This window comes from Triturus cristatus, chromosome 6 (genome assembly GCF_964204655.1).
Source record: "Triturus cristatus chromosome 6, aTriCri1.1, whole genome shotgun sequence".
NCBI classification, from domain to species: domain Eukaryota; kingdom Metazoa; phylum Chordata; class Amphibia; order Caudata; family Salamandridae; genus Triturus; species Triturus cristatus.
Window position 1 is genome coordinate 232,702,055 of NC_140589.1, and position 13,148 is coordinate 232,715,202.

The 13,148-nt window shown below is 41.8% G+C and overlaps 1 protein-coding gene across 2 annotated transcripts in view; it reads right to left on the reverse strand.

Annotated features, from left to right (window-relative positions):
• GCFC2 (GC-rich sequence DNA-binding factor 2) overlaps positions 1–13,148 on the reverse strand; it is a 255,188-nt gene that overhangs the window by 213,523 nt on the left and 28,517 nt on the right. The window contains exons 2-4 of one of the 2 annotated variants that reach the window (XM_085610586.1): positions 12,235–12,345; positions 6,355–6,392; positions 2,379–2,576 (exon numbers count right to left, since the gene is read on the reverse strand). In XM_085610586.1, coding sequence (XP_085466712.1) covers positions 2,379–2,574 — 196 coding nt within the window. In that variant the 5' untranslated portion in view covers positions 2,575–2,576; positions 6,355–6,392; positions 12,235–12,345. The remainder of the gene's footprint in view (positions 1–2,378; positions 2,577–6,354; positions 6,393–12,234; positions 12,346–13,148) is intronic. The other variant, XM_085610585.1, reaches the window with a different exon arrangement.

The window sequence follows — 13,148 nt, forward strand, 5'->3', positions numbered from 1 at the left end:
ACATACACTTCTAAAGCGGCACAGAAGTGTTTGGACCTTCCCATGTGTTTTGAATGGAGGTACAGACTAGTGAGAATTGGATTTGGTTGGTTAATACCCGGCACTGAGATTTTGCTATAGCCGAATAACTGGCGAGGAAAACAATGTAGGTCCTATTTGCTTGTCTGGTGACAAGGCACACTGTGTGCATTTGTGTCAGAATTCGCGGATCTATTTTGCGTTTGAAAATTAGGAAATGCATAGATGTCATGGTAGCTAGCTTGTTTGATTGCACTGACCCGTGATCAACTGGATGCATTTTAAAATGCATGGACTTAGTCTGAAGAAAGCTTTTAAATGACCCTCATCAAGTTTTAGCTTCATGCTCCAACCAAGAACATTTTTTATTGATATTTCCATTTACTTGTCTCTTTTTAATTCTTGTAAGTTAATGAAGACTTGCCTATTTTATACCAGTTTCTTTTTACATTTCTAGTTGTGATTGAAGGATTTTAATTTATTGCGCAAATTGAGGCCGATTTGCTACTGTATCTGCTCTGCTGCAGAATCGAAGCCAACCTGAACCTTGTGTAGCCCTCGGAAGAGGCAGAGTGCACTCATGGGAGTCCTCTTTTACACAAGGCACTGTGCACCAGCCTGTGCACACTATGCCTCATATATGCCACATTGCAGAAACTGATCTATATATGCATGTGATGTACGTAAGACTGTTTGTATGTATATAAACAATTACATGGCTTTCCAGGCATTATTGAAGGCCTGAAGGCACTGCAGGCTCCACCTAATTTATACATTTTGTAATAATGATGCAGGGCAACAAAAAAGGGCAGCCTTTGTGTTTGTCAAGATTTCTTCTGCTTTGCAGTAATATCATACAACGGCTGGTATTGGGAGAGAAGAGCACCATGTTATACTGCTGAACTATATGTGTGGTGCAGTTGGCAGGTCTGCCGTTGACCCTTTTTTCTGTTCTGCAAGGGCAGGGTATTTAACTTACAAACGATGAGAAAACCACATTGAAAGCTTAGAGTCGCAAGTGTGCCATTTAAAGGGACTAACTACTTCATGACTATAGTTTCAACAAAGCTCCACACCTTTTTATTGCATTTCTGTTTTTCCATTGTCCTAGGTTTTTTATACTTGATAACTCTTTATTGATGGCATAACTTCAATTTCACGATTACTTTATTAACCTTCTAGGTTTCTTAAATTTGCTTCTAGGTTTCTTAAATTTGCTTCTAAATGCACTATCTGCCCACTCTTTTTTCAAAGGTTTCCCGAGGAAGAAGCCCCTCGAACCTCCCTCATGGCAGTCTGGCACGCTTGCTATGCTCGCTTGACACAGGTTACTCATCCCAAACTTTTACAATCCACCACTTTCAAATGTCACCAGCCGCCACTGATGAGAGATGCATTATATGTTGCCTCAAACAGTTGGATTGTGTGATCATGTGTACACATTTTTGCTCTGGAACCACTGTCAGTATTACAAGTTTAGCTCACTGCGTTTCCCTAGAGCGCTGTTCACAACAGTAAAAGATATTATATTAATGAATCATACACAGAAATCTGAACAACTTACAGATTCAAATATGGCCTTAGCAGCATACAGTGCTTGCTCACAGACTGATTCCGCAAAACAGCTACTAAAGGGCTAAAAGCTGCGGGAAGTGGAGGGGTCGGGCCTATTTGTCCCCAAGTGAAATAGGATATAATGCACTTGTGATAAGCAGACGGGATGTACCAGTCCACCAAAATCTAAGTCAGGCCCTTAATTCTATATTTCCAAGGTCAGTAAAGTGGACACAGTAAACCTGGATAGAAGCAAAAAACATGTACTCTACAGCACATAGAAGTGACACTTGCGATCTAAAGAGCTCTATAAAACACAGGTTAATAATATTAGTACTAGACCCTTAATCTTAGGTTTCATACTTTGGTGAATGAACCAAAAGCAAGGGTAATATACATATAAGGCACAGATGTGTATAATTTTTTCCAAAAGACACTTTATTAAGCTGGAGAACAAAATACCGAAATTTGTATCCGACCTTAAGCTTTGCCTCAGCGTTGACATCAAGGTATATAGTAATGGTAAAAGTAATGTTGCTTTTGGCCACATGGTCTCAAGAAACACGTCTATATGTTGTATGCTGCAATATCTTTTCACTGCACGTACACAAACAGTACTAAACGTTAAGATAGTCTTCCACAAGAAGACCAGTTCCAATGCCTGCTTTTATCACAAACAGGACCAGCATGGGTTTCACAGCTACTGTGCTACAAATCTTCAGATTAATTTTCTTGGACAAAATAGTTATCACTATCTAGAACAAACATAAATGTACTTTGCAAATAAGTAGAGTCTAACTCCAAACCTGCTGCAAGATTTTGCTTTTCCTCAGATGAAGCAGAATGAGAAGAACTGGAATCAGAAGAACTTGACTGCGAAGAACTGGATTGGCTAGTGGATGCTGAACTTTGAGAATCTTCACTTCCTGATGAATGCCCACCATCTTCCACCTTACGCACATCTTCAGCGTTGCTGTCCGCTGCTTCCTCAAAGGGGGACATTTCTTAAAAGAAAGTGAAAGGTGTAAATGAATTAAAACTACATCAGATTGGCTATTTTGCACCCATAAATGTAAATTTGAGACTGAAGGCTGATTCACATACGTGTGGGAATAGCATAAAACGTGTTCAATCCCTAAGAGAAGTTACTGGAAAACGAACTAATGAACTAAAAAATAAATCATAATTTTAACACCTGCTATCAGTAACATTCTCAGTTGCTCAAACCTAATAATCACACATTCTACACAGCATTTATAGTGCAAACCTTTAAAATAAATTCTCCATTAAACATATTCATCTTCATTACACGGTCTTTGAATTTTTACATCCATTACACGAGTTGATGCCTTAATGTTAGTAAGTCGATCTTATTGGTCCTTGAAATCAGTTATATTGTTATCAACCCTTGCCCTAAATATAGCTAAACCCCGGAAAACAATTTCTATAGCCATTAGCTCTTGTCTCATAGATAAAATGACATGCCTCTTCTTCAATTTGTGTACAGGTAGTTCTTGACAAAAATGCAAGGAATGACCATTCCAATGATGCATACTTTTTTCTTTATATATTTTACATCAGCAATAACGTCCACTACTGGCATGAACATTAAATGTGAAGACTCCTGGTAAACAGCTGGTCAGTTTCTTCCTTGGAGTGTCCCGGTGTGCTATTTGAACTTCAAAGGGCCTATCAAATTTAATCATCAGAAGCTTCACTACAAACTGCTTTATACCCACCACTAAATGAGACCTTTCAAATCTTTTTTGATGATTCTCTAGGTACGCAAACATTTGTTCAACTTTACATGACATTTTCACCATTTCATTTTCTCTTCACTTTATCAACTCTGGCCAGGTCTGGTATCTTTTTCAAGAGCAGATGAGTCTACCCTCTTGGCTGTTTGTGGATTACAATCAAGTTACTAACATAACTGTACAGCTTGGACAAAGTGGTTGGGCATTTTTAGTATCTCTAATGAGTAGCACACGCATCACAAAATGTGACAGGTGACAAGGTAGCAAAACCATAACTATAGAATAAAGCAGAATTAACAGCTATTGGTTTACTCTGGAAGTAGCTAGTAGAGCAGAGGGTCATGACTCAGATCCCAGCTAAGGTTAAAAAAAACAAGGACTGGGCCTTAGCTAGGCCCGAGACAGGTCTTCTTAACATTGTGGTGTAACCTCATTACTAAAAGGGCACCAAACGTGCACAAACAACTCCTGAGGACATGTAATTTATAGGAGCACCTTTTCATACCATGCAACCAAATACTTGGGTCAACCATTCATCATGCGTTGGGCAGTAGGGGACTGCCAGTATCAGAGTATGAATACTTTTGCTACAGCCAGCATGGTGGACAGCCACCTCTTCTGATGGCATGACAGTCCCTCAATTGTTGTAGTGTCAGGCGCATTTGCCAGACTGGCTGAAAGTGGCAATTGTAAAGTATGTCCTCCAAAACCATGGCCAATATGTTGATAATTTCAGGCAGGACTAAAGTATGTGGAGCAGATTGCAGTTGGTTTGTACTACCAGCATGGTGGTTCTCTGAGACCTGCTCTCTTGAGTTTGGAGGATTTTAAAGGTATGAGTTATGGGAGACTATTATCTCTGAAAATTCCTAGTCACTGTAGTCATGTTGCAATATGGCTTGCAAGTGCATTTGCAACACAATATCCAAGGGTTCAGAAAAGTAGGTAGCTATGATGATTTTACATAGGCCAGAGAACATCCCTATATAGCCGCCCCATCATACCATACAGTGTAGTATTGGGGATGAGCACCTGACCTTATGCAGAAAAAGAATTTATTAACAGGGTTCAATTAAAAAACCCTGTGCGACAGTCAACTGAAAAAATTACTTGCAGCCGCACTAGCTCTGGCCCCAGTGAGTCAGATCATTCACACTAAGTCGCCTTGTCACCTGCTTGCTCTTTATTGGCTGCCTCATGCATGCCAATTTCAAGAACCAAGTCGCTTTATTATCTGAAGCTTGATGCAGCCTCCGATCACAATTACTTCATCAACTACATTGCTTCATGAGTAAAAGATTTGGTCACGTGATTATTCACGAACAGAAGCAATGCCCTCTCTATTACACAAGTGTCGGAACTCTGGGGATGTTTTTCACTTTGGGGTTCTGATTGATAATATAGAATACTCAAGTTTTTCCCTTGTTGGCTTTTTGATTTCACTCAGAGCCCCACAGTGAAAAACATCAGTTATTCATTGCTACCCATCTATAAACTTCTCTAGATCACACATAAGCATTAATTTAACTCTGAGGCGAGCTGACAAATCTGCAGAGTGTTTAGGAGGGAACCCATTCAGAGAGGATCATATTGCTCTAGGGACTTCAGAGCCAACTGCACGCCAGCTGAGATGGCTTGACGCATCCTTATAAGAGAAACATCAACTACTCAGACACACGGCAAAAGGGAATAGTACAGAAAGTGTTTAGGCTCAAAAAACAATATTGTACATGTTCTCCTAATCTACCCATTTCAAAGAGCCAAAAAGGGATAATACTCCCAATTGTAAGTCAATTTCTCAGAGGAACATAGCTTATGCTCCATAGATATTGCTTACTCTAGAGAATAAGGCAGAATTTGAATATAAACTATACGGTTAAGCGGGTGCTTACACCTACATTATGCCTTGCCATTTTAAAGCACCTTGGGTCATTACTCTTCAGCCTGGATAGAACATTGTAAAGACAACAATGCAGATCAAATAACCAGCAAATGATTCAATGTGCAGTGAAAGAGAAAATGAGAAAACATTTCATGGACAGCATCATAAATGAAAATAAATGGCGAAAAAACAACAATACTTTGTTAAACTTTAATAAGTTATATGCATTAACTGTTTTCTGAGAATTGTATCCATTTGTATCTTTTTATAGAAACTATATATTACTTAATATTGAACTTTATGAAAGGGTATGTTTTTTGTTAACTACTGGAGAACTTCATTTTTGTTTTACACGTATCTGTGCCGAAAAATGTAAATAACGTTTAAAAAAAATCATAGTGACAGTCACACAGTGGGATTTCAGAACGTCTTAAAACCATTCTGATGCATCCCCAAGATCTTTTTCTTTCATATAGAACAACAGAGTTGGAGAGGGTGGATGGCCAGTCCTGTGCACGCTTTGTGGACCAGACAAAGCCATTAAGACAAGTCTGTCTGTCGCAGGAAACCAATGTACTTTCATTGTGGTTTCCCAGCTATATTTATCCTTTGAGTTCCTCGTCTAAACCTACTAATTTTGCTTTCACCGCAGAGTCTCTGCACGTATTTTCCAGGGAAGATTTGAATGAGAACTCTATGTAAGAAAGTGGCTCTGTATATACTGTTCCCAAATAGGTACAGTGTGCACAGAGTCCACAGTCCCAAGAGGTTTGACAGAGGCTAAAGTTAGATATAACCTTACTCTCTAAAGTGGTAGCTTGGTCGAGCAGTAAGGCAGTATCAGAGGACAGTGTAAAGCATTTGTTGTACACACTTAGTCAGCAAATGGTCTCACACACTCAAGAACTGAACTTTAGGCCAATGGTTTTGTATTTAAATTGATCTTTTTTATTTTAGAACCAACAATAGGAATCAAAATATACTTTCTCAGAATGAGATGCTTTAGATAAATACTTCCAATAGGCATTAGACTTTTGAATGCAATAGTTACAGTTGTTACAATTTCAAACACAATATAACATTGAGCTCAATGGGACTTTCTAGTTAAATGCAATAGATTGCTTTTTGGATTACTTTTCTTACCACAGGAATGGATCCTAGATTCAGTCCTGGGACATCTCCTGTAAACAGTTAAGTAAAAAGTTTTGGTTACAGTTGTGATTTTTAAGGAATATTATTGTATTTTAAAAGTTGACACTTAGAAACTTTTTCACATAGAATCACCAATGTTATCCTATGGGAGGAAATTCACTTAGCAGGTAAGTGGGGTTATTGTTACTTTTTCTAACTCAGTGTTGGATGCTGGATCCTGCATTGGGACATCTCCTGTAAACAGTTGAAAGAATGTGTTTTTGTTATACAGACGATTTTTAACGAATATTTGTACGTTTGCAAAATCGAGACAAGAATTTCTGGTGAAAACCAGGCAATGTTATCCTATGGAAGGAAAATCAAGTTATAGGTAAGTACGGTTGTAATTACTTTTCAGGGTCAGTGCTAGGCACCAAGATCCAGCACTGGGATCTCTACTGATAACAGGTGAGTAAATTCGTTTTCGTAATTCGGCTGATTTTAGATGAATATTTTAAAGTTTCAAAACTCGACACTTAGAAGAATTTCCAAGTGAAACCAGTCAATGGTTCCCTATGGAAGAAAAGTGAGTCGTCTGCTTTTGGGTAAGTACTCAACTGGCAGAGTTAATGTCCTGGGCATGGACTCAGGGGTCTCCCAGGGTCAGGTAAGTACAGTTGTTACACCCTCAGCGGCACAGGGGCAGCCGGGTGCAGAGTGAGTTAGGCCCAATGTTATCCTATGGGAGGCAGGGGGCCTTTGGTTGGTGGCTGCTGGCTAGCAGGCGACACGGCTGTGGGAGCTGTGCCCCTGGTCACTTGCTCAGGGCAAATGGGGAAGTAGATTAGAGTAGAGGTTGCACTGCCAGGGGCACTCGGGTGGCTGGGTGCAGGGTGCTTTTGAGCAGTCAGGCGCTCAATGGATTTCAATGAAGAAGCTCAAGAACGAACAAAGGCTGCAAGCTCGGGGACAAAGATTCTTCAGGTGCGACCACCACTTCGAGAGGTAAGTTGGGTAGTTAGGGGATAGGTAGGCACCCAGGAGTTGGGTACAGGGGGCCGCATGGCGCCGGGTGTAGGGGTGCCTTTTGGTGTCGGGAAATCTTACCCTCTGCTGGTCGCGGTTGGAGGGGTCCCTGGTTCTGAGGCTGCAGGCGTCGTCAGGAGCGTCTGGGTGCTGGATTCGGGGTCACAGTCGCCGGGGGGACGTCCTTGTGATCTTTGTCCACTCCGGCTCAGGCCAGGCTTCGCGGGTGCAGAGTGTGTAGGGTTCGCGGTTCCTGGCTGATGCCAGGGGTCAGTTACTTGCTTTGAGCAGTACCACTGCTCGTGGGAGTCCCAGGTAGTTAGAGTCACAAGGCAGTCCGGTCCTCCGGGGTTTTTGAGGTTACTGACCACTGGAGATGCCGGGGTTTAGCAGGAGCAGGTTCGACAGGCTGGTAGGGCTGGGGCCAAATCAGTTGGTGTCTTCCTCTTGTTAGCAGCTGCACGGCAGGTCTTCTTGTTCCTGGTTGTTCTTTCTTGTTTTGGAATCTGGTACTGAGGAAGGAAGGTTCAGGGTGCCCCTAAATACTAAATTTAGGGGCGTTACAGGTAGGTAAAAGGGCAGGGACCAACTGGTCCCTTCCTTGGGGTGGGTACACCCCCTATCCTGCCACTCTCCTGTGGGAGAGGGGGCAGTAGCCTAGTCCTGATTGGGCAGGGCTTCCCATCTTCAGGATGGCGAGAACCCGGAGATGTGCTTCACCTCGCCTCCCCCACCTGAGGGGGGAGGGGGGGTTGGCAGAGGCTGGCACACCCCCTTTCCTTCCTTGGGGTTTCCGGCCAGTCTTCCCACCAGAGTGGGGGTCAGAACCGGTAGGGGCCAGTTGCTGAGTACAGCAAGTGGCCTGGAGAAGCTCACAAAGGCGGCGTGCCTTTGAAGCTTCCCCTGCCCATCCTGGGGGAGGAGACCCAGCACCTCGCCCAGGATGTGCATTGTTGCAGGAGAGCGGATGGCTCTCTACCCAGGGGTCCAACAACATGTCTGCTGTGTGGCAGCCAAGGCAGCCCCTCAGACAAGACATGGATTGTAGGTTAGGTTCAGGGGGCATCTCTAAGAAGCCCTCTGTCGTGCATTGTACACTAAATCCCACACTGGCATCAGTGCGGGTTTAATGTGCTGAGAAGTTTGATACCAAACTTCTCAGTCTTCAGTGTAGCCATCATGGTGCTGTGGAGTTCGTGTTGACGATCTCCCAGCACCATATACTCTTAAATGGCAGCACTGCACTTACAGTGCCCAGGAACGGACCTGGGTACTGTAGGGGCACAGGGCTCATGCACCTGTACCCACACCACTGGCATAGGGCAACCAGCTAGAGGGGTGGCTGATGTATGCCAGGGCAGTGTGTGTTGTGGGCATGGCACAATGTATGCTATGTCGACTCTCTGTTTTGTTCTGCACCCAGACACTCAGCCTGCATGGGCAGTGTGTGTGTCAGGGTACAGGGCCTCTAAGGGTGGCACAATAAGTGCTGCAGCCCTTAGGGGCCTTCTCTGGTCACAAGGCCCTGGGTACCTAGTGTACCATTAACCAGGGGCTGACATGTGACCAGAGATGCCAATTGGGTTTAGGCTTCAACACAGTTTTAGGGAAGGAGCATAGGCCCTGGGTATCTGATTGGTAGGAGAGCCCAGGGCACACTCAGTCAAAGTACATCAGCAATTCAGCAAAAAGTGGGGGCATACCATGCAAGAAAGATGGCACTTTCTCACACTCTAGCAGTGCAACATCTGGATCATACCTCAGACATGCCCCTAGAGTAAGCAGACAGTGCAGATTTAATAATGAGCTGCTTTAACCACTTGGCGGTTTGCCAAAATAGCAAGAAAAACCACAAGATTAATTTATGGTAGTGAGGTGTTGGGATGCCTATAGCTTAGCAGTTTTGGTGGTGATCACTCATGTTGGGTCTAGATTTGCCGAAAACTACTGAATCACCTGTTTTGGCAAGATTAAGCCGTAACCAACTTGTGTCCATGTAAGATCAAAGTTCTACTGAGCAGTTGAGTAATGTTCATAATGAGAGGAAGTCTTGGGACTGCAAAAAGTCAACTGTTCCACCGAAAACAAACAAAATCCCTAATGTATGCCTGTAGATCGCACTGGACTGCTAATGAGTGTAGACATGAGATGGTAAAACATGCCGAGGAATAGTGGATCTCACACTTCAAAATTGTCAAATTCAGGCTCTTTCACTTCCAAATTAAAAGAAAATCAACTCCTCCCACATCAAACCAGAATACTTTATCAAGTTCTGTTTACTTCTTTGCTACACTCACATCTCAACAAAGCAGGTATTTGTAATAGAGTCTTAAGGTGGAGAGCCTTTTTACTCACAACTTGACAAGAGGCCATCCACCTGCCTCCTTTTTTAGTAAAATTTCTGAATTGTGTAGCATGGAGTCCGCAAATGCTCTTCCCTTAGCCCCACTTTTTAACATGTATATTGTTCTGCTTGCAGGACTAATCTAAACGTTTGGTTTTTCAAATACAACTTGTGCAGAGTATATTCAAATAATCATTCACATGGATAGGGACACCCAACTCCAAATTACGATTCCATCTGTGTATGAAAAAAATAATTTCCTGGATAAAGTTGAATTCTTTTACAAGCAATAAAGACAAAACTAAGTTAAATATGGTTACGACTGGTCAGCTTCGGCCAGTGAATGGTGGCCTACCAACCCTTGTGGCAAATCCATCCCCACTCTTGGCGTCAACTAAATTCAAGAAACTTGGCTTTTAACTTTGATCACTCATTATCTTTCCACCCAAACTAATAAAGTTTCTATCTCTTACTTTTATCCCAGTCTGTGTAAAATAATCTGATTTCTTGAAAAAGAGGTTGGAAGGTCGTTCCTTCTTTTGCCCAGGAGCCACATACTGTAATAAGCTCCCTGTTTCATTGTGCCAAAGAGGGGATCGCATGGTCTTTGGTAAGACACTCCAAACATGGCTTTTCTCATGTTATCCTCTTAAATTATGTTGTAAGCCAGTAGTTGTCCATCAGTTGTTTGCAGTGTCAGGACACCCTTACTGCGCAATAGCACTTTAAAAATTCCCAATCATCATGGTCCTCTTTCTAGTACTTTTTGTTTTCTTTCCCCAAAACATAAATGCAGGACTACATGCTAAAGCACATGCTTACAATGTTGGGATAGGCATGGGATCTAAGTGCTGAGCAATCCCATAATTTTCTTAAAAGACTTCCAGAGACTCAGAAACTAATGATATACTTGCTTCATCACAGTTCTCCCATGGTCAAGTGCAAGAACTTGCTAGAAGCTTCACTACTAGGTTAAATAGGAGTTTTTTCTTTTTGATGACCACTGCTCGATATCCCACTTGCTGTGGTCTTGCCTAGAGGCCCAGCACTTCTAGCACTTGCCTGTTTGGAAAATAGCAACCATATTAAATGGTCAGATCATCTCCTGGGTATCTCTAGAGATGAAGGCTCACTTCTCAGCATCCTTATGACAACGTGATTCAAAAAAACCTATTTACAATGAAAAAGACCATTATTACCTCGCAGAAAGGCGAGGGTCTGTGCCCCAATGATGTCAGACTAAGGGAGAAAGTCCTCTCTCATCTTTGCATCTTAGAAAGAAAATGGTTTTAGAAGTAGGTTCTTACCTCAGAACTCAGACAGCATATATTTCCTGCACTTGCCTGCTGTATATCAGTGTAACTCAATACCGTTATACATAGGTTTACTAAGCATAGTGTGTGCTCTAGCTCAAGGAGTAGTTGAGTCTGGCACAGATGAGTCGGAACTAGATGATGAACTCTTCACAAATGAAGCACACATGGTTAATGTTAAAATGGAGATCAACAGCTGTCAGAATAAAATTCGGATGACAAAATGCATCTTACACCACCACAAGCTAGCACTGGTATGATGTATAACCATTGCATACTGGTTTATATCAAGTTAAGCACAGGATCTAGGTTTGCTTTGCGATTTATTTCAATGTCATGATATGCTGTTTTAATTACCTTGAATAAAAACAAATATATATATATATATTATATATATAATGAATGCAGAGCTGCAGGCTACAGAATACAAAACGCAAGGCCAAAATTAGGTTAGTATCTCATTTGAAACATATTGACAGCTCTTCAATGAGTCATTCAAGTCTGCGGATGTCCCCCTGCTGAACATACGCATAGATGAAACATATGGTTGTTTGAAGAAGCAAACACCACAATAGTAACAGAATTATTACTCATCACTGAGCAACAACATAATGTAATAGTTATATGTGTGTGTACACACGGATGTTTAAGGAGTACTATTTGCAAAGTGATATTTAGTCATTCAAAAGCACTTTTAAAATCTTATCACCTATAAACATAATTAAAGGTCAAGTTAGATGTAATCCACCTTCTTCGAACGTGCACTAAAACTAATGTGAAAAACATGCATCCTGCAAATTTTCACAGAAGAAAACAAAGGGGAATGAACAAATATTTCAGCAATAACAAGAAACAAAAACAAGATAAACTAAGTAGGTTGTTGTTTTCTAAATTAAATTGGGAAAGTTATAACTATGAACAAAATTGTTTTATCGTTTTAAACCAATGTGCAAAATAAAATAATAAAGTGATAGTCAACATGCCCCCCCACCCAAAGCCGCCTCCCTCACTTCCCCTCCCAAAACCACAGGTTGAGTCTGGTTTACAGAAAAACACAGGCCACTAAAAATATAAGTACAGGGATGAATTACAAGGTAATGACTGGTGCAATCCAATGTTGAGGCCACCCCGACAAACTAGCCAACTGGAAGTGCAATGATGGAAGAAATTCCTAAAAGAAGTTCAGACATTGAAACACGATGTCCGTACCTTTAGTTCTTTCACTGTGCCGATCTGGAGAGACTGGGGCAACTTTCTTCTTGGCGTTAAAAAGCACTTCACTGACAGCTGGCTTCTTCACCTTGAATTGTTCTCCATCACCTATAAAAATACATACAAATAACACTTTGATTAAATGTATTCAATGCTACATCGTTATACAGTGGGCTGGATGAATGAGGAAACAGCATGCAAGTGACAATTAGATATCCTTTGATAAAACAACAAGCATTGGCATAGCCAATAGGTCTCGCCTTTGGGACCTTATAAGTGTTTAGCCATGCAACAGTTGATGTTGCGCAAAGGATATTCTATTGTACAACTAAATACTTATAAGGTCCCAAAGGCGAGACCTATTGGCTATGCCAATGCTTGTTAATTTTACCTTCATTACATTTCTGTTTGAGGGGAGGCGAGTTGAAGGCATTTAAAGGAAATGTAGTAAAACATGCCATAGTAATGTCCTCAGCAGAAACGTGCACAATGCCGGGATTTTTGTTGGTGGGGGGAGTGACCAGCTGCGTCTTCTGTCCTTTCGGCTTGTTATTTCTTTTTTAATGTAGTCATACTGAACCAATTCATTTTTTTTAGCAGAATGAAGTCAAGCGGAATCTCTCCCTGGGGGGCCACGTGCGCTTCGACAGTCTGCCCGACCAGCTCGTCAGCAAGTCTGTCATGCTGGGGTTCTGCTTCAACATATTCGGTGTGGGTGAGTAGGCTTAATGTCATATAGCGCCTACGCGTAGAATAGTGAAATCAGTTGCATTTATCAAACAGGACTACTTTATGAGAGGATTGATGCGCTGTGGTCGCTTCACCGCGGTGCAAATATGTACATTACTATTTTTCTCATTTTCAGCTGTTGACGCTACCAGTCGGGTTTCGCGGCACTGAGCTGCTCTACA